The sequence below is a fragment of the Chlorocebus sabaeus genome, chromosome 16, assembly GCF_047675955.1.
Source record: "Chlorocebus sabaeus isolate Y175 chromosome 16, mChlSab1.0.hap1, whole genome shotgun sequence".
NCBI lineage: Eukaryota > Metazoa > Chordata > Mammalia > Primates > Cercopithecidae > Chlorocebus > Chlorocebus sabaeus.
Genome location: NC_132919.1, coordinates 29411205 through 29433385, shown reverse-complemented (window position 1 = coordinate 29433385; position 22181 = coordinate 29411205). Strand labels below are relative to the sequence as shown.

The window sequence follows — 22181 nt, the reverse complement described above, 5'->3', positions numbered from 1 at the left end:
TAAGCAAACGAAAGTAAAGTATGCCCCTGAGTTCTGTGAGCCATTCTAGCAAATTAATCCAACTCAAGGTGAGACTGTGAGAAGCACAGGTAACAACCTGTGGCTTGTAATTGGCATCTTTAGTGGTGGCAACCTCACTCAGCCCTCATCCTGTGGGAAATCTGATGTTCATTCCAGGTAAACAGTGTCACAGTTGAACTGAATCACAAGGACACCTGGTTGGTATCCATTGGAGAATGGCTGATGATTGTTAGGAAACCAGAGGAGGAAAATGAACTTGCAATATGTGGCTAATTGAAGAGACTGTCTAAATATGGGGATTATATGCAGGCAGAACGTTAAGATACAACAGTAATCCAAATCTTAGATATGGAGGCCTAGAAATTGGTGGGTATGAATGAGATTAACAATTTATTTAACAAGGTTCAAAGAGACTGCTAGAAACCCGGACAATTGCCTTTTTTTTTTGTTTGTTTTTTTGAGTCAGCATAGCAGCAGGAACACTGCAGTCCATTTCAGGTTTCCCTATAAAACAATACGTTCTAGCCACAGTGCTCTCTTGCTTCCCACATGCCAATGGTAACCTGTTGAATATTCTAGTAATTCTGAACTACAATGAACATCTGTGTTCAATTATTCAAGTGTTCCTGTGTATAAAACTTTTCGCTCAAGTTGATTTTCAAAGAACCAGCTTCAGAATTGGAGGTGGAGCAAGATGGCTGAATGGAAGCCTCCAGGGATCGTCCCCCCTATTGGAACACCAATCTGAACAATCATCCATACAAAAAAAGCACCTTCATAAGAACTGAAAATCAGGTAAGTAATCAAAATACCTGGTCTTAACATCATATTAAGGAAAGAGGCGCTGAAGTGAGTAGGAAAAACTGTCTTGAATTACCTATATCACCCTTCCTTCATCTCCTGGCAGTGGCCCCATGGTGTGCAAAGAAAATCTGCATTTGGGGGACGGACAGCGCAGTGATTATGGAGCTTTGCATAAGAACTCAATGCTGCCCTGTCATAGCAGAAAGCAACACAGGGCAGAGCTCAACTAGTGCTCACGGATAGAGAACTTAGAACAGACCTAGCCAGAGGTAAATCACCCATCCCAGTTGTTGAAACCTGAGTTCCAGCAAGCCCCACTACCAAGAGCTCAAGTGCCCTGAAGTCCTAAATAAACTTGAAAGGCAGTCTAGGCACACAAGGACTGCAGTTTCTGGGTAAGTCCTGGTGCTGTGCTGGGCTCAGAGCCAGTGGACTTGGGGTAGACCTAGTGAGACAGCCAGGGCAGCCAAGGGAATGCTTACATCACCCCTCTCCCAAACCCAGGCAGCTCAGCTCAGTTCGTAGCTCCAACAGAGACACCCTCCCTCTGTTCAAATACAAGAGTGCAGAGAGTAAAGAGGACCTTGTCTTGCAACTACCAGCTTAGCCACAGTAGGAGAGGGCACCAGGCAGAGTCCTGAGGCCCCCATTCCAGGCCCTAGCTCCCAGATAACACTCCTAAACAAACCCTGGGCCAGAAGGGAATCTGCTGTCTTAAAAGGAAGGACCCAGTCCTGGCAGAACTCATCACCTGCTGACTAAAGAGCCCTTGGCCCCGAATAACCAGCAGGGATAGCCAGGCAGTACTTGTGGTCCTTGGGTGAGACTTGGGAGACATGCTGACTTCAGGTGTTACCCAGCACATTAGCAACTGTGGTGGCCATGGAGACACATCCCTTCTGCTTGAGGAAAGAAGAGGTAAGAATAAAGAGGACTCTGTGTTGCAACTTGGGTACCAGCTCAACACAGTAGGGTAGAGCACTAAGTAGGTTCCTGGGGTCTCAGATTCCAGGCCTTGGCTCCTGGAAGACTTTCCTGGACCTGCCCTGGGTTAGAGGGGAGCCCCATGGCCTTAAGGGAGAGACTCAGAACTAGCAGCATTCACCACAAGCTGAATGAAGAGCCCTTGAGCCTTGAGTGAACATCAGTGATAGCCAGGCAGCTCTCACCATGGACCTGGGGCAATGGCAGCCATAGGAAAAGACTCCTCTGCTTGAGAAAAGAGGAGGGAAGAGTGGGAAGGACTTTGTTTTACAGCTTGGGTGCCAGCTTAATGCTTAGCCGCAGCAGAATAGAGCACTACATAGATCTCTAATGTATCCAACTCTAGTCACTGGCTCCTGAACAGCATCTATGGACCCATGGAAAACTCACTGCCTAAAGGGAAGAACACAAGCCTGGCTGGGTTTGCCACCTGTTGACTGTAGAGCCCTTGGGCCTTGAGTGAACATAGGTGGTAGTCAGGCAGCAGTACTGCAGGCCTTGGGACCCAGTGCACTCCCAGTGGTGGTGGCCACAGGGCTGCTTGTGTCGCCCCTCCTCCAGCTACAGGCAGCTCAACACACACACACAGACAGAAAGAGAGAAAGAGAGACAGACTGACTCTGTTTGTTTAGAGGCAAGTAAGGGAAGAGAACAAGAGTCTCCATTTGATAACCCAGGGAATTCTCCAGGATCTTACCCAAGACCACCAAGGTGGTACCGCTAAGAGTGTACAAGAGCCACAGCATTACTGGGCTTGGAGTGTCCCCTAAAGCAGATATAGCTGCAGTGACCAAAGACTTAGATAACAACACCCAAGTGCCTTCAAATACTTGGAAAGCCTTCCCCAGAAGGATAGGTACAAACAAGCCCAGACTATAAATACTATAAAAATACCTAACTCTTCAATGCCCAGGCACTAATGAACATCCATAAGCATCAAGACCATCCAGAAAAACATGACCCACCAAACAAATTAAATAAGGCACCAATGATCAATCCTGGAGAGACAGAGATATGTGACCTCTCAGACCGAGGATTCAAAATAGCTATTTTGAGGAAGCTCAAGGAAATCCATGATAACGCGGAGAAGGAATGGGAATCCTACCAGATAAATTTAATGAAGAGATTGAAACAATTACAAAGAACCAGGCAGAAATTCTGGAGATGAAAAATGCAACTGACATACTGAAGAATACATCAGAGTCTCTTAAAAGCAAAATTGATGAAGCCGAAGAATTAGTGAGCTTGAAGACAGTCTATTTGAAAATACACAGAGGAGACAAAAAAGAATAAGAAAGAATGAAGCATGCTTACAAGATCCAGAAAACAGCCTCAAAAGAGCAAATCTAAGAGTTACTGGCCTTAAAGAGGAGGTAGAGGCAGAGGTTGCACCATTGCACTGCAGCCTGGGCGACAAGAAACTCCGTCTCAAAAAAAAAAAAAAAAAAAGGAGGTAGAAAGAGCAGTAGAAAATTTATTCAAAGAGGTAATAACAGAGAACTTATGAAACCTAGAGAAAGATATTTATCAATATTCAAGTCCAGGAAGGTTACAGAACACCAAACAGATTTAAACCAAAGAAGATTAACTCAAGATATTTAATAATCAGACTCCCAAAGGTCAAGGATAAAGAAAGGAGCCTAAAAGTAGCAAGAGAAAAGAAACAAATAACATACAATGGAGCTCCAATACATCTGGCCACAGACTTCTCAGTGGAAACCTTAGAGGCCAGGAGAGAGTGGCATGACATATTTCAAGTACTAAAGGAAAAAAAAAAAAAAAAACTTTTACCTTAGAACAGTATATCCAGTGAAAATATCCTTCACATACGAAGGAGAAATAAAGACTTTCCTAGACAAACAAAAGCTGAGGGATTTTATCAATGCCAGACCTGTCCTAGAAGAAATGCTAAAGGGAGTTCTTCAATCAAAAGGAAAAGGATATTAACAAGCAGTAAGAAATCATCTGAAGGTACAAAACTCACTGGTAATAGTAAATACACAAAATATTATAACACTGTAATTGTGGTATGAACTACTATCTTGAGAAGACTAAAAGATGAGCCTTTTAAAAATAATAACTACAGCTTTTCAAGACACAGTATAATAAGGTATACATAAAAACAACAAAAAGTTAAAAAGTGGGGGGATAAAGTGTAGAGTTTTTATTAGTTTTCTTTTTGCTTGTTTGCTGCTTTATGCAACCAGTGATAACTTGTCATCAGCTTAAAAGAATGGCTCATAAACTATTATTGGCAAGCCTCATGGTAACCTCAAATCAAAAACATAAAACAGATGTACAAAAAATAAAAAGCAAGAAATTAAAACATACCACCTGTGAAAATCACTTTTACTAAAGGAAAGGCAGGAAGGAAGAAAAGGAGGAAGAGAAGACCACAAAACAACCAGAAAACAAATAACAAAATAGCAGGAGTAAGTCCTTGTCAATAATAACATCAAATGTAAATGGACTAAATTCTCCAATCAAAAGACGTAAGAGTGGTTGAATGGATTAAAAACAAACAAACAAAAAAACCCCCATGACCCAAAAATCTGTTGCCTACAAGAAACAGACTTCACCTACAAGGAAAAACACAGACTGAAAATAAACGAAAGAAAAAAGATATTACATGGTTGGGTGTGGTAGCTCACACCTGTAATCCCAGCACTTTGGGAGACCGAGGGGGGTGGATTGCTTGAGGTCAGGAGTTCAGGACCAGCCTGATCAACATGGTGAAACACCGTCTCTACTGACAATACAAAAATTAGCCAGGCATCGTGGTGGGCACCTGTAATCCCTGCTACTCAAGAGGCTGAGGCAGGAGAATCACTTGAACCCAGGAGGCAGAGGTTGCAGTGAGCCAAGATTGCGCCACTACACTCCAGCCTGTGTGACAAAGCAAGACTGTGTCTCAAAAAAAAAAAAGCCAAAAATAAAAAATAAAAAATAAAAAAAAACATACACATGGCAAATAAAGTCCTAACTGAAAGACAAGAACATCTTAACATGTGGCTTATAAAAAGTAAGCATAAGAAAATCAGTTAAAATTTATTCACTTAACAAATATTTATAAAATGTTCACTATAAGGCAGACACCATGCTAAATACTCATGGAAGGATATAAAGATGTAAAAATGTGTAAGAGCCAACACTCTAGAGGGGAGATAAACTCATAAACCATCCCAATTGTTACAACGGTGGTGTGAGGCACAGAACAAAGCATATTTCTTTGTTCATGGGTAGTACCCTGGTAACAGGCAGAGAAAGCTTCACAGAAATGGTGGTTTAAACTGCACTCTGGGCTGGGCATGGTGGCTCACACCTATAATTCCAGCACTTTTGGAGGCCAAGGCAGGCAGATCACCTGAGGTCTGGAGTTTGAGACCAGCCTGGCCAACATGGTGAAACACCATCTCTACTAAAAATACAAAAAAAAAAAAAAAAAAAAAATTAACTGGGTGTGGTGGCGCATGCCTGTAATCCCAGCTACTCAGGTGGCTGAGGCACGAGAATCACACGAACCTGGGAGGCAGAGGCTGCAGTGAGCCAAGACTGCACCACTGCACTCCAGCCTGAATGGCAGAATGAGACTGTCTCAAATTAAAAAAAAAAAAAGACAAATAAATAAACTGCACCCTACATTACCTATTAGCCTCTTTCCCTTCTCCTAAGTCACTCCTCATCATAGGAGAAGTGAGTTAGAAAAAGAGTATGCATGTGAGTGACTGTATATGAATATGCAAATGCATGGAAAAATGACAATGGAATAGACTTAACTAGTAACAGTCTCTGGAGGTGGAAGTCAAAGACACCTTTCTCCAGTCTGTCCCTGGATCTAAGGCAAATAAAAAAAAAAGGATACCTTAAAAAAAAATTACAGATATCATTAAAGTGTATTTGTATATAACTTTTATAATTAAAAACTAATTTTAATGATCAAGGGGAGAAGGGGCCTTGCTTCATGTAAAAAACAAAACAAAACAAAACAAACAAAACAAAAAAAAAAACCAGAGCAGTTCTATGTGAAAAGATGACAAACCTGGTAGGATCCACTTCAAAGCTAACATGTTGCCAATCAGAGGATGTGATCACAATTCGTAATAAAGGATCCAGGAGTTTCTGTAGATAGGTAGCACCATATACCTACAGAAATGCATGAGTAGGAGTTGATTATGCCTGCTCCATATATTTTACCTTAAAAGAAGACAATCAGTCCTGCACATTCTGTACATAATCATTACTTGACATACGTCAGCACACACACGCACACAAAATGAATGATACAAACCTTGAAACAGAACGTCATTATTTTACTGGCCAAGCTGTTGCCTCGGAAGAGAGTCTGCATGGAGTCTGCCAATTCTACTTCTTTAGAAAACATGTTCCAGAGCAGTTGGTAGAGTAAATGCCGAGAATCAAACAGAGTAACCAGAACTCGAGCTAGTTCATCCTGAGAACAAAACAAAATCAGCTTAGCGCAAACAATCCCATTTTTGTTCTTAGGTAGAAAGCTAAAGAGTAGCAAAAATGTAAACCCAAAGTTGACAACCACTTGCTAAATTAAGGCAAATGGTGACTGATTAATATTTATCCTGAGATTTAACTGTGTACATTGTTTATGATAGATGACTATAAACGATGTCTATGATAGCTGTTAATTCCAAGGATTAACTGGTGAAAGCTATTGAGAGAGGCCTAGGCTTCACCAGGAGACAAAACTTCCAAGATTCAGCTCAAATTACATCACAAAATGAAAGAGAACAGAAACAGAAGATGACAGCAAAGAATTTAGTTTGATTTGTACAAGCATTTGCACAGAGCAGAAATAAGACTGATGATCAGAAGAATTCCACTCTCTTCTCATACAGTCAGGGGAACTCAGTGAATACTGAATATATACTAGGCAGAGACATGACAAAAACAGAGAGACTATAGGATTTTTGAGAAATCAGGAAGAAAAGGAATTGGGCATTCAGAACCCAGAGATCAGTCAGATTTACATACAAAGCTAGAGGTGTAAGGATGAGGGCTGAAATTCCTATCTATTACCTAAATGACATCCTTTATAACTCCCTGTAGTAAAGCAGTTTGGGGTACACTCAAGAAAAAATGATCTAATGGTAAACCACTGTTTAATCACATGATAAGAAGAAATTTATAGAGAATAGTAGAAGCTATAAAAAGATGCCTCAATCCTCAAGCAGTAACAACAAAGGCCAGGATCATGGCCCATAGCTCTCTAATTCTTGCCTGATCCCAGGATTACAATAATGTGATAGGTGAGATCTGGCCTAACAGAAAATTCCTTCTCAAAGTCATCTAATATAAAACTCAACGAATTAAAGCTACTTGAACTTAACTGAATTTTTTTTTTTTTTTGAGACGGAGTCTCGCTCTGTCACCCAGGCTGGAGCACAGTGGTGTGATCTTGGCTCACTACAAGCTCCACCTCCCGGATTCATGCCATTCTCCTGCCTCAGCCTCCTGAGTAGCTGGGACTATTGGCGTCTGCCACCACGCCCGGTTAATTTTTTTGTACTTTTTTTTAGTAGAGACAGGGTTTCACGGTGTTAGCCAGGATGGTCTCGATCTCCTGACCTTGTGATCCACCCACCTAGGGCCTCCCAAAGTGCTGGGATTACAGGTGTGAGCCACCACACTCGGCCCTTAACTGATTCTTAATTTTAAAAATTACTGAGTATTTTCAGTGCTAATTATAAATAGGTGCTAATAAGATAATTCAGAACATCCATTTTCAAAACATTTGAACATCTGTGAACTAATTTTAGGCTTCAAGAAGGTTTCAATAATTTGGGGCTGTTGCTAATCAATGAGTGTAAAATTTCAGTTATACAAGGTAAGTTCTAGAGATCTGCTGTGCAGCATTGTGCCTACAGACAGCAATACTGTATTATACACTTAAAAACCTGTTAGAGGGTAGATATCATGCTACGTGTTCTCACCAAAATAAAATACCAGAGAAGCAGCATTTCAGGTGGTGGCAGAAGCAAGGGTGCTCTAAGGCAGAAACAAGTCTAACAAGGAGGGACAGAAAGGTAGCTGGTATGGCTTTGGTGAACAAGAAAGAAAATAGCATAAGATGATGTTACAGATCTCTGAGGCAGGGCCCAGATCAGGTAGAGCCTTGTAGGACAGGATAAGGAGTTTTAATTCTACTTTAAGTACAGGTATAAAAAATTTTACTTTAAGTACAGGTATAACGACGACAGATTACCTTATCAGTCATAATTTACTACAACTGAAATCAGTTTTGGTACAATAAAAAGCAAATAGCCTTTTAACACTGGAAAGGAACAACAACCCTTCTCAACGTTTTAGCATGTATTAAGAATGATGTGATTTTAGGAAAATTTTTCATTAAATTAAGAGAGAGACCTAATAGCCATTATGATGTTTTCAGTGTTTAAAACAAATATCATAATATCAAATGCAAATAAAAAGTACTTACATTTTTTAAAAATTGTGTAAGACATTCTGGGGAAAAGAATAGCAAACTGGAGGTAGTACACAGGCACAAATTGTGGATTCCGGCTCCAGTGTTGCAACAACTAACTAAAATTAGGTTTAACCTATTTACCTTATCAAATATATGAAGACACCAGAGTAGATCAGCGATTTTTAATCAGTGTTTAAACGGAACTTTTTCGTAGGATGGAAAGATATAGAACACCAGTCAGGTCTAGTGGTGCCAACCATTTCCCTACAGCTGAAAAATCACCTCACTAAACATCTTCTAAGATTTCTTCTGGGCCGGGTGCGGTGGCTCAAGCCTGTAATCCCAGCACTTTGGGAGGCCGAGGTGGGCGGATCACTGGGAGGCCGAGGTGGGCGGATCACAAGGTCAGTAGTTCGAGACCAGACTGGCCAATATGGTGAAACCCCGTCTCTACTGAAAATACAAAAAATTAGCCAGGAGTGGTGGCGGACGCCTGTAGTTCCAGCTACTTGGGAGGCTGAGGCAGGAGAATCGCTTGAACCCAGGAGGCAGAGGTTGTAGTGAGCCGAGATTGGGCCACTGCACTCCAGCCTAGGAGACAGAGCGAGACTCCATCTCCAAAAAAAAAAAAAAAAAAAAAAAAAAAAGATTTATTCTGGCCCTAAAGTTTTACCCATTCATTCAACAAACACTTACTGAACAAATATAGTCTGAAGGATTTGCTATATGCCAGGCACTTTTCTTTCCCGCTTACTCTATGCACTTACCCACTGAGAACAAGGAACCACATTGGCCAGAGCCATCGCTATAGGGAGTTCTCCTTGATCACCCATCATTGTGACCAGTTCCACCAATCTCTCAAACCGATCAGCCAATACCGTTTCTGCAAGTGTGTCAAATTCTGTGCCTTGTTGAAGGATTTTTGTCAGAACTTCCATAAATGTAGCTCTTGTCTGGAGATCTTTGTGGTAACCTAAGCCTAATGTGGACAAACAGATGCAAATTTACTAACATGGCCTTGCTGAAGTAATTTTTGCTTATCTTACATGCCAGTTCTCTAGGTTTTGTATTTCTAAATGAAACTTTCTTTTGATCTCACCTATGGAGTGCATGAGACCACTGTCTACGTTGGCATTGAGTAAGTTTGACATTGCAAGGACTGTACAGTGCCTCAGTGATGCCAGCCTCCGAGACATGCCACGTTTCCTGCCACCTGTTTGTGCATTTTCATCTTCAACTTCACTGCAGTCATTCAAAAGGTTCATAAATAATGTGAAGTATCTGAGAAATAAAAAAACCGACCTTTACATAGGGAAGGCCGTATCAACTAGAAAGCTAACCAGACATTCCAAAACAATCATATGTGCATGGTGTGACTGGCCCTGGGTTAACTGTTTCTCTCCTCTCTCAGGATAATCAGCCAGGGTGGCTCATTATGAAGTGTGCTATGTTGGACATGATTTTAGCTGATATAGCCTAGTATACCCTTCATAACATAAGCATCAAATAGATGCAATGTTACCTGGTTAAATGTGTCACTTTTAATGTTTAGTATATAAAATTAGTGGTCCAAACAGCTTAGACAATGTCACTTTTGTAAATGACTTAATGAAGCAATTTGGGTTTTATTATAAGTAAAATTTCACTGATCATATTATTTTCTTTAAAAAAATCACAAAACACAGTTATTTTCCTATCCTAGTCCTGTCATGGGATTGTTTTTGTGTGTGTGGTGGGGGGCTTTATTTGCTTTTTGCTTTATGTTTTTTGGTGACCGAAATTTACTTAAGAAATAACTGTGATTTGGCTTCCATCAATTCCACACCATCTCCTTCTTCAGGCTGCAGAGGGAGACCAGCTAGAAGTGAAACTACTGCTTCCATGCTTGCCTGGTCCAAATCTCTGGAAAAAAAAAATTTAGAGACCATAAATCTTTCAGGCTCTTGTGCTTCCCCTCAAATAAACCTCTTACTAATGGATATAAGCCTTAGGAAATATCTATTTCATTAAACAAATTATTAGCACAACCCAAATAATTTGAGTTAATATGCAGATCCCAGAATACAAAATCATCTCAAATGGGGAGAAGGTAATACTTACTTTCTACAAAGTAATCTTGGCAAAATGACTACCTTAAATTTAGAATGTACAATTAGCCCTCTCTATCAGTGAGTTCTATATCCATGGATTCATCCAACCATGGACTGAAGAAAGTTGGGGGGGAAAAAAAGTAGGGTTTCATCTGTACTCAACATGTGCAGATTTTTCTTTGTTGTTATTCCCTAAACAATATGATATAACAACTATTTATATAACATTTATATTGTATTAGATATTATAAGATATCGAAAGATAATTTAAAATATATGGGAGGATGTGCATAGTGTATATGCAAATACTATGACATTTTATGTCAGAGACTTGAGCATCTGTGGATTTTAGTGTTCATGGGAGTGAGATGTGGGGAGCGGTTTGGGGAGTGGTTCCTGGAACTAATTCCTGACAGATCCTGAGAGAAGACTGTATTACAAAGCTAGGCTTGGTCAAAGAAACATATGTGAATGCTTATTATACAGTCCATAGTGTTTAATCACTTTCTGATATGTGTCAATAAGTATTTGTCATTAAAGCAGACTTAATTATTTCCTTTTTTTTTCATCTCTGGTGCTTGAATCAGGAAATCAATTATTTCTTAGAAAGATTCAACACAATGAGTTCCTCAAGTAATACCTTTATCTAATCATAACATAAATGCAATCTGAGGCTTTATGTATCTTATTTCCCAATAAGTCTACACTATTCTTCATAACCTAGCAACACTAACTTCCCAAACATATTGCTCTTTCACATTTATTTTTACTGAAAGTCTATCAGTCAAAAAAAAGCAGTAATAAAGATTAGTGTCTTTACATATTTCAAACACAAAAGTTTGACATCTAAAAAGTTTAAATACACATAAAATACAAGTATAAAGCTAAAATGAAGTAGTTATAATTCTCACAGTAAAACCCACTAATACTTGAAGGTCATTCTCTTTTTTACCTTGTAAGACATTTTACATCATCATCCGCTGCTTGGTTTGATGTTCCCATAACCCAGTCTGTCAGGTATTCTACCATCTTATTCCTATAGAATGGTGGAGAAACGAGAAACAGCAAATAATTTTTTTGAAGCCACACACACACCTTTAGTCATGTAAGATTTCTTATAGTGCAAATAATTTCCCAGATAACCTAAGTGACATGATGACTTTATAAAAGAGATACTGCTATCACAGACATAAAAGCCAGAAGGGAACAAGCAACATCGGTATTTACCCTCCATCATGGCCCTTAGTTATGGTATCAGATTGGAAACAGAATAAAATTCTTAGCTCAATTATAGCACAGTTTTAGAAAAAGGGAGCACTGTCACAGGCACAAAGCTTAGGGAAATTTGAGAAGAGATGTAGAGAAAAACAAACATGTAAATTGCTCTCTTTTCATGTCCTCCTTTCTACCAATAACCTTGTATCTACTCTTTTCCTGTACTTCATTGAACATATTAAGATTTACAAGACCCTACACTGCTCTTTTGAGAACTCACCTAAATTTCATCTCTTGGCAAAATGAGAGGTCATCTCTCCTTGCCATCATTACTTCAACTAACTGACACAGTTTTGTTTTTATTTGAATTGCATGGACCATATTCCCAAGCACACGAACATACCTATATAGACATAGAAACAATAAAAAAAATTATCAGATATAGACAAAAGAGAAGGCATTCAAAGTACTTTAGTCATCAAGTAAAATGAATTAAATTTAAGTTCAAAAACAATAAGATATTTATTTAGAAAAGAACATACACAACTTCGGTTACCTTATTGTCACACCCTAGTTTGTGTGCAGTAAAGAATGGCAAATTATTTTATCAATTACCACCAATATCAATGTGTAAGAGGTTTTTCTTATCTCTTAAAATGTTTCTGCTATATTTCAGTAGAACGCTTACCTGACCAGATTTAACATCATTGTTTCAATGCTAGCTTGCCCCAGATGTTCAGAGCTGCCTTCGGTATGATTATCTAGCAAGTTCTTCATTATAGCTATGGTTTGTTCTACAAACTGAGTATTGGTATCGGTCAATAAAACCTATAGAAAGAACAAATATATTAAAGATTTGCCATCAATGCCCAAAAGACAGACCCCCTAGAGAGATGAAACTGACTGATCTAAACACACAGAGTAAGTACACCCACAGGCACAGAGCCAAACAAGCATACAGATATACGAAGACACTCGTACCCATACACAAGGCACGTATACCCTCAGGCACATGTATACACCAGAGTTCCTAAGAGGCAAGCTGACCCCTACATTGAGATGACTCTTCTTTCTGCAATTTTTTGGAAATTTTTAAAAACTGTGAGTACCTAATTTAAATAATCTCAAAGAAAAAGGCTTGTTTCAAACACGTCACTCTATTCATAGGGAAAGGTGAAAAATAAAAAAGAGAACACTTTACCTGTCCTTGGGAGTCAAAAAACTTGCTGATGGTATTCTTCAATTTGTTAAATAGCATTGGATACAGAGCAGGACTCAATTCTAGACCCACCAGATCCTTAACATTGGTCCGTATTTGAAGTCCCACTTTCTCATGGTTACACACCATTAAGGACAAGAGCCGATCCATAAATTTGCTGACAGGTGTATCTGTGTTTCCCTCTGAGGACATCACTGAAATCATGGAACCCTTACGTTCATTGACTGGACCCATGGGTGGGCTATAGGTTGCCAGGCCAGAATTGCTTCTCTGCTGGAGGCACACTCCCCCAAGGGCACAAAGGAAGCCAGTCATGTTGATCCATTCCTGTAGGGAGTCTGTGTCAGACAAATCTATGGATCCTCCTCCACTCACATGGGACATTCGCCTCTTAACAATGGTCTTGTGAAGGCTTTCAGCAGCCTAAACACAAAATTTTTGTGCAAAGCATGAATTAAACCTTAATTAGTTGAGACTTGACAAATTATTCTTTATCCAACATTTATTCCATGACAAAAGTACAAAACATGTAAAAAATACATTAAAATCAACCCCCAAAATTACCATACACATTTTTAAAGAGCCACTGATTTATTTTTATCATATACTAATATAATCATCCGAGTATCAAATTTCTTTCAAAAAGCTTTGATTTCACAAGGATGAACCTTGGAAACATTATGCTAAGTGAAAGAAGCTAATCACAAAAGCCCGCATATTCTATTAATTCCATTTACAGAAAATATCCAGAATAGGCAAATCTACAGAGACAGAAAGTTAGATTCGTGGTTGCCTAGGGCTGGAGAAGTTGGGGGAAGAGAGGCAAGAAAGCGGGTGGGGGGTGGTTAGAGGCAGAGATAGCTAAAGGGTACAGGGTTTTTTTCTCAATTGATGAAATTGTTCTAAAACTTGATTGTGGTGATGGTTGCACAACTCTGTGAATATACTAAAAACAGTCACTGAATTGGATAATTTAAATGGGTGAATTGTATGGCATGTAATTATATACTATATTAAATCCCCCAAAAGCTTTCATTCTAAAGCTACATGTCCCCTTCAAATAAAGGTATTAGGTACATAATTTTGCTTCACAAAAATGTAACTTTTTTCTTATTGTAATTAAGCATGACCAAAAAAATGGGAGAATGACCAGTTTTTATAAATCACCTAATAATGAGAGCAATATGAACATTACAAATCAAGTACACACAAACACCAACTGATCATTAATTTCCAAAGTAATGGGTAATACAGTGAATAGTAATAGTTGAATGAACTATCCACATTTTAAATTTTCATTTACTCTATGGGCTCAATCTACTGCCTAAGACATTCCTTAATTAGAATACCTAACAAAATAGCAAAATGAATTGTTTCCATGTTAACTCTTCTCTACCTCTGTTGCTCCTTTTCTGAAAATTCTGTGAAACACACTGATGAAGGGAGAAAGAGCAAGAAAAGGTAAAGAAATGGTCTCTGCAACAAACAGTCTCTAGGAATGCTGCCCAGTATTTCTGTGATGATGGGAACATTTTCTCTCTCTGCTGTCCAACAGAGTAAGTAATTGTCAAATGTGGCTAGTGGGTACTTGCAATGTGGCTACTATATGATTGAGGAACTAAATTTTATTTAATTTTAATTATGTTAAAATTTAAGTTAAATCATCACACATGCTAGTGGCTACCATATTACAAAGTACAGGTCTAGATAAACCACAATTAAATATCAGTCTTCAGACAACTATATGCTTACTTTACTGAGTGACTCATGAAAGATTACCAAAGTGAAGTACATATATTTAGCAGATCAATTAATAGACAAAAGTCAACTTTACAAACTTACCTGGCCATCTTCCATTTTGGCTTTTGGATAGTTAAGGATTAGTTTTGTTGCTTGTTCCCATTTTGCATGTGTATCTTCCCAAGCCTAAAATGAAGGCAGTTATCACTTGAAAACAACTTTAAGTCTAGAGCTAAACATCCATGAGCAACAGTCAAGTTTCAAACTTGGGGTATATTAAATACTCAGATATTATACTTGTAATACGCACATATCTTAGATTTACTTCAAAAGCTATTCCTGATCACACATATGTAACAAGAGGCTTCCAAAATTGAGGGTGGGCGCCTGGAAGAGGTGTTTCTGTTGCTAAGGGCATACCTCAGTGTTTCCTGCAGTGGGATGCTCAATGCGCCTCAGCAGTGCCATCACTCTTTTCTGAAGTGCTGCTCTTCCTAAGCAAATACAACAGCAAATCAAGTTACTACACTTAGAGCCCTGTCTGCCAATGGAAAACCTGATAAGCCCCACCCAAAAGGCAGAGTAGGAAGAGTAGAGGCAAATGCTTCAAATGATAAAGCCAAAAACTTCCTTTCACTAACCTCAGAAGAAAGGTACTTATCTTGGACTCTACAATGTCCACAGAATAAAATAACTATTCCCACCTATAATTTACTCGAAACATATGCCAATGTTCATAAAACTTCACTATCTACAACTTAGGCAGAGTAAATTACATAATCATAACTGATAGTAACATACACTGCCAGTTATTTTTAAAATGTATAGCATATTAACAACTCAGTAGGAGACAAACAATTTATTTCAAATGCTTTTTATTTTCATCTTACTTTGTTCAGAGAAGGATTTCAAGTAAGCTATTTGAATTTCCCCTGTAAACTTACAAAGTAGTGACCTTACATACATTCTCACAATCAGATGCCATGTGCTTTGAGGCAGACTGAGTAAAAAAAACCACCATTCACATTTACCTGTTGACATCATATTGCTGACAGAGGCAAACTCCATGAATGTGTTATAGTTGGGCAAGAGGTTATGCACTGACACTTCATCCACCCCACACCGGATATCTGCTTCCTCACAGAGGTGGCGGAAACAGGACATGGCAACCAGAACAGCTTCAGTGTCAGGGTTCCAGAGAAACATGTACAGGGCCACTTCTAGTTTGGTCTGGGCTTGTCGGCAAATCGGGGGGGTTCCGCTGCATCCTGCTGCACTATCCTGACAGTCAAGGGTGGAAGACAAATATTTGCAACTTGGGTAATTTTATATATAAAACCCAACAATGCAATCAACTGTGTGTGTGTGTGTGTGTGTGTGTGTCTCAGCATACAATAAATCACAAGAGTTTTTTCCTTTAATAATTATAGGAATTTTTCAAACCCCAAGATATCTTGTCCAAATGAGAAATGAGATTACGTCGACCAACATAATGCTACTATCTGTTCAATTTCAAATCAAATAGGTATTATCCTAATCCAGATTCCAGAAATGTAAACTGATTCTAACATGGACAGGTAAAACACCATAACATAAATCTACTGCAGTAAAAATATAATGTATTTCCCAGTCAATTAGAAATGACAAAAACAGAGGAAGTAACAGGAAATTCTATCTACTTGCTGTAGGGAAGTAATAAAATAAGTACACTGTAGCACTCATTGAAACAAGGGCATAAACAAGAACTAAATATAGCTGTAGGAGATACACTTGATTCTGAATTACTTATTCCCCAAACATGAAATGGAGAAGAAAACTGGTAAAAAAGAAAATGCAAATTCTACAAGTAAAACAGACAATAGTAAATACCATACTGCTTAGGTGTTTTTTTCCCTAACAAGGTTATGTCAAAAATTAGAGATGAAAAAAGTTTTGGTTTGGAAAATAAACTCTTCTGTAATGATCTGATATTTTCACTTGAAATATGATTTAAAAGAAATTATACATACAAACACAAATCACAGAAACACTTATCTTTCACATGAAGCAAAATACTTTGTTTTTATCCCTGTAAATCTGTACCTTTGTTAGCTGGTACAAATTCTATACTTCTGTTGTATGAATGGGTTTTTTATGGAGTGGAGGTTTATAATAATTATAATTATCAGATACAGCTTGTAAGTGTCAAGTACTATTTACACATCCTTTTATTTATCCCTCTTTAACAACTCTGGGGCAGGAACTATTACTATCCCCATTTTAAAGTTGAGGAACTGAGGAATAAGGATGTTATGAACTTGCCCAAAGTTCCCCAAAGAGCAGTAATAGAACTAGATTCTAAGCAGTTTTTCACTATTACACTATATACCTAGATGAAATTTACTGAAGTTCATTCAGAAAACAAACAGAGCACATAAAATGATACAGGAAAAGTACAGAGGAAGCTGACCATAGAGGAGTTCCCTTTTCCCTTCCGGAGAGAGGCTCCAGGAGTACGTAGTAATTCTTCATGATCCATGGACATTTGACTGGTATTTCCACTAGAAGGAATATCACATCCTACCCCATAAAAAAGGAGAAAGTGACAGGAACTTCTATCTGCCTGCTAGAAAAAAAGAAATAAATAAGCTTTAATGAAGCACTGACAACCAAGAGGAATAAACACTTATTTGAGTTGTCTTCCTGTTTGAGACTCTCCTAAAAAACCTCTCCTCTCAGTGTCTATGCCCCAACTTGAAGGAGATTCACTAGAAACCCATTAGAACAAATAAGGTTTACTTAACATCTTTAAAATTTCTTTCAGTTTCCCATTCTCTAAATCATCAGAAATAGTAGATTCTACAAATATAAATTAAGTCTCACATAAACATAAATAAAACATCAACAATGTAAAACTACTGTATGAACTGTAATTCCATCTCAATGACAAATTTTTTTTTCCGTAAGATTTTATACTGTGTCATGTTGGGATAACCAGAAATTGACTCTTGAGATTAAGTTTTTATGGACCAGTAATTAACCCTGGTATATACACCAAGTATGTCACAAGAGTGACTGCGCCTACCAGGGCCCTAGGAATTCATTATTGGATTCCTCATACTCGCATTCTGGAGATTACACCATAGGCAAGGGCATGAAAGTCTGAAGTCTAATCTCTTTCCGTATCTTTGGAATAATGCCAAATTCCACTACATTAACACATCAAATAAGCCACATGTGAATAAACCCACTTTACCATTAGTCTATTTCCGAAAAGAGGCAATTTATTAATAACAAGCTGTAAAACACTGAAAAGGATATGAGTTTCATACATTTAAGGTTTTTCACAGTTATGCTTCTAGTACCAGATAAAACCTCATTAAATCAAGTACTCTGAAAACTAGGCCATAACAGAATTCCTAAATAGATTAATTACGGAAACTATATTTTAAAAGAAATTTAAGGCTCTTCTCTATCCTCCACAACCTCACCATGTTTCAATAGTTCAGAATCAAAACATTTCACTCCACCCCAACGAAGAAGTCTCCTGATACTTTCAAAAAGTGAAACCCTTATTGGAGGAATAGAAATAAATCTAGATTGAGAACCCTCAACTCTTTCCCTTTTGGTTCTTGATAGATAATTCTCTGGACTAGTCTAGCCATGAAATCTAGGCCTTTACGATCTCTCAGAGCTATTATTCTAGAACTGGACAAAAACTAATTAAATCAAGTACTCCCAAATCTATGCCATAATAGAATTCTTAAATTATAGAAGCTATATGTTAAAATAAATTTTATGTATGAATTATGTCTTATGTATGAACTTGAGAGTAGAGACAGAATATGCTACTCACCAGCTACTTTAGTTATAGCAGCCTATAACTAAAGTATAGGCCTGCCCCAGAGAGACCTATTTAACTCAACTAGAACTAGAATTCATCAACAGTGTGGTTTTAAGGCTAAAGCCTCAGAATAATTTTTAAAATGCTGATTTACCAGCCATTGTCCTCTGCACATACATTTCCTTTTGAGAACATTGGGAGGAAGGAGGAGCTGAAGTAGAATCTAATTTGGCTATAAAACACTTTCTTAATCTCTCACCATTACCATTCCAAATATTCTTCCATTTTTTAAATATGTCATTTTGCTTACCTTATTTTTAAGAAGGAATTTATTCCTGCAGATCAAAATTTCCCGCAACCACTTGAGAATTTCTGTGCTACTAAGCATTTGATGACTAGTTAATTTCTTGCAGATGTAAAAAAGCATTTGTGAGCTGCAGTAACATAAAGTTCATTGTTACTAGCATCATCAATAACTTAATGCAGATATAACCAGACATAAGAATGGCATTCTCCCATAATGAATACAAGTTTAGAGAAGCTTAGTTTCCCTTGTAGGGCTTTAGAGAAACAGTTATCAAAGTGTCAACAGCATTATAATCAAAGGAAGTACGTCCATAGGTTATAGAAAAAAAGCAAGTATTTATTTATAAGCTCCCTATGTTTCATTAAACTTCCAGTGTTTCTATCCATGTAACTCATCCTTGCAGTGGACATAAGAAGAAACAATAAACCATATGCACAGCAGAGACTGCCTATAAACCCAGTGCTCCACAGTGGGGGTCTGCAAGCTACCATCCACAGACCAAATCCAGCCTATCACTTGCTATTGTATATAAAGTTTTAGTTAAACACAACCATGCCCGTTCATTCACATGTCTGTGGCAACTTTCATGCTCCAACGGCAGAACTGAATGGTTATGACGGAAACTGTATAACCCACAAAGCCTAAAATATTTATTATCTGGTCTTCTAGAGAAAAATTTTCTGATCCCTACTCCAGAGCTGCACTGTCTAACATGGTAGGCACTACTAGCCAGCCACACATGGCTACTGAGCACTTTAAGTGTGGCCTGTTCAAATTGAAATGTGCTGTAAGGATAAAAGACACACCAAAGTTTGAATACTTTATTTAAAAAAGAGAATGAAATGTCATTAATAACTTTTAAATTGATTACATGTTGAAATTATATTATAGATAATATACACTGGGTTAAATAAAACATTATTACAATTAATTTTACCTGCTTCTTTTTACTCTTTAATGTAGTAAGTAAAAAAACTTTAACATATGGGGTTCTCATTATATTACTAGTGGACAGCACTACTCTAGAGTAAGGTTTAATTCAGCTGCCAAGTAACTTAGCACACCCATTCTTATAAGATAATGGCAAACTTGAGGTTTACACATTTACATTTTCCTCAGTGTGGTGACTTCATGCTCATTAAAATGTAATGATTTATATAATCTAGGAAGTAGACCACAAAATTCTGTATATATTTTTTTCTTCTAAGCAGGTGTCCATTATTAATTCATTCATTAAAAGCACTGGTATTACAGAAAGTTTACAAAAGATCATAGTTTAAAAAACTGAAAAAATAGTATTGTTACAAAATTTTATCATTCTAGGCTTATGACTATGAAAATCTATTAAAATACAGTAGTAACCACATTGAAATCTGAAAAAAGTAATATATCAAACAACAGTACTTATGTTAGGGTGACAAAACTTAGCACTATTCTTAAAATTTATTTTCTAAATTGCTATACTTTTCTTATAGTTAAAACAAGAAATTCTAATAATTTGAAGTCAAATAAAATACAAAACCATAAAACCCAGTTTTACAATATACTAAGTACTACAGCGTTAATATTTCAAGACAAAAAATACAAAATAAAATTTAAAAGTTGAATTTAAAAAATAAAAGTACATATACCTAATCTCCCAAAATGTTTCTACAGGAGCATCAGGATTCCACAAATCAATGCTATCTAACTGATGAAGAACCAGCAGAGCCTGAATTTTTTAAAAAAGAGAAAGACAAACAGAAGACTCACTCAAACATTTTTGGTAAACATAACACTGGAGTACTTATTTTATAAATGCTAAGAAATTGAGCTATTTCATTTGTAGTTTCAATAGATAGTAAAAGGTTAAGAGAGAAACTCTGGTGAACACAAACCTCTAGGGAATAATACAGGCAGCATGAAATAATTTTATTCCCATCATCCTGACTCTAACTGGCATGCACATATAAAGCTAAATGATGAATTTAGAACAATATATAACTGTAAAAACTGCTTTAAGAAACAAACAAAATAATTTCAATAGATAGTAAAGAACTCTATGAAACAAAAAGTTAATCCCCAAGTAAGAAGGGCTTGCCAAAATTAATACACACAGCAAAAGACAAGTAAATATTGTCTCACTTGCCACAAAGTCTTTTGTAACAGAAAAGAGCAATTATTTTTCAAAATCGAGAGAGGAAGCAAAATGGATTTTGTATTTCATAGCAGATTATCCATTCTAAAGTATTTCAATTGACCACAGAACTGAAATTGGAATCTGGCTCAGAGAACATTAACAGGAATTAAATAATTCACTTACAATATATAACATATGAATAGATTATTACATAAAACCATCAAAGATATAAAAAATAAAACACAAACTCTTCCTTCAAACGGATCCTATCTTAACTCCAATTCTACAATCCCAATTTACATTCTTCCCACACCCCTCCACCCCCGACCCAGCAGACACTGAAGCTCTGGACATTTCTTTCAGTCGTTGGTCAACATATCAACATATAAAGGCCAGACCCGCATTATCTTATTTCAAACATTTTTATTGTAAGTACTTTGAGATATTTAATGAAAATTGCAATTAATTGTGAGAATCTTAAAAAGCTATATAATTTATAGCTCTTGTATCAAGGAAAAACAACACAAATTAAAATTCAATTTTGCTACTATTGTACAAAAACTTGGTACAATTTACTGCCAGTAGTTTTTTCAAGTGACAAATTCTCTATATTTTTGTTTGATAAAACTTTAAAAATATATATTGAAAGAAAACGTGTTAGCCTTTTCCAGGCTTTAATTTTCTTTTCATGTTGCCTTCTTTTTTTGTATTTTCCATGTTTTAACAAAGCCATAAACACAGTATACTCAACTTGACATTTCATATTTTTCCACATTGCTGTGTGATCTATATGTTTTAATAAATGTTTAACAGCTCACCAAGTTAAAATACCATTCTCATTATTGAATATTAGCCCATTCTCCTCCCAGTAAATAAAGCTCTAATATTCTCGTATTATAATTAAGAGCAATAAGTACCTATGTGTGCAGCTTTTTCCTTTTGAGTTATATTCATAAGATTTTTAAAGTGCTAGAAATTATTTGTACAAAAAATGAAACATTTGTATAGCTTCTGCCAAATAGCCTTCCAAAAAGACTACAAGAAATGTATCAATTTATGGTACCAATAGCAATGTACACAAATGGAACCAATGATTACATAAGTGCTAAAACATTTTTTATAAATAGTTTTACTGGGTATGTATAAACATTTTTATAGTATGTACATTAGGATGGCCATAATCAAAAAGGCACATTATAAAAAGTATTAGCAAGGATGCAGAAATATTAAAACCTTCATACCTTCTTATTAGGAATATAAAATGATACAGCTGCTTTGGAAAAAGAGTTTGACAGTTCCTCAAAAGTTCAACAGAGTTACCACATGACTTAGCAGTTCCACTCCTATATACTTAAGAGATATGTCCACATATAGACTTTTACACAAATGTTCATAGCAGCAT

At 37.1% G+C, this 22181-nt stretch overlaps 1 protein-coding gene across 2 annotated transcripts in view; it reads right to left on the bottom strand.

Moving 5' to 3' along the window:
- The window catches only part of NF1 (neurofibromin 1), a 287975-nt gene that overhangs the window by 132106 nt on the left and 133688 nt on the right, over window positions 1-22181 (bottom strand). For both annotated transcript variants that reach the window (XM_008010958.3, XM_008010961.3), the window contains exons 15-29: window positions 20292-20371; window positions 18664-18787; window positions 16980-17135; window positions 15562-15811; window positions 14951-15024; window positions 14633-14716; window positions 12773-13213; window positions 12260-12399; window positions 11852-11974; window positions 11309-11392; window positions 10052-10168; window positions 9366-9547; window positions 9034-9245; window positions 6098-6259; window positions 5849-5952 (exon numbers count right to left, since the gene is read on the bottom strand). In XM_008010958.3, coding sequence (XP_008009149.1) covers window positions 5849-5952; window positions 6098-6259; window positions 9034-9245; window positions 9366-9547; window positions 10052-10168; window positions 11309-11392; window positions 11852-11974; window positions 12260-12399; window positions 12773-13213; window positions 14633-14716; window positions 14951-15024; window positions 15562-15811; window positions 16980-17135; window positions 18664-18787; window positions 20292-20371 — 2333 coding nt within the window. The remainder of the gene's footprint in view (window positions 1-5848; window positions 5953-6097; window positions 6260-9033; window positions 9246-9365; window positions 9548-10051; window positions 10169-11308; window positions 11393-11851; window positions 11975-12259; window positions 12400-12772; window positions 13214-14632; window positions 14717-14950; window positions 15025-15561; window positions 15812-16979; window positions 17136-18663; window positions 18788-20291; window positions 20372-22181) is intronic.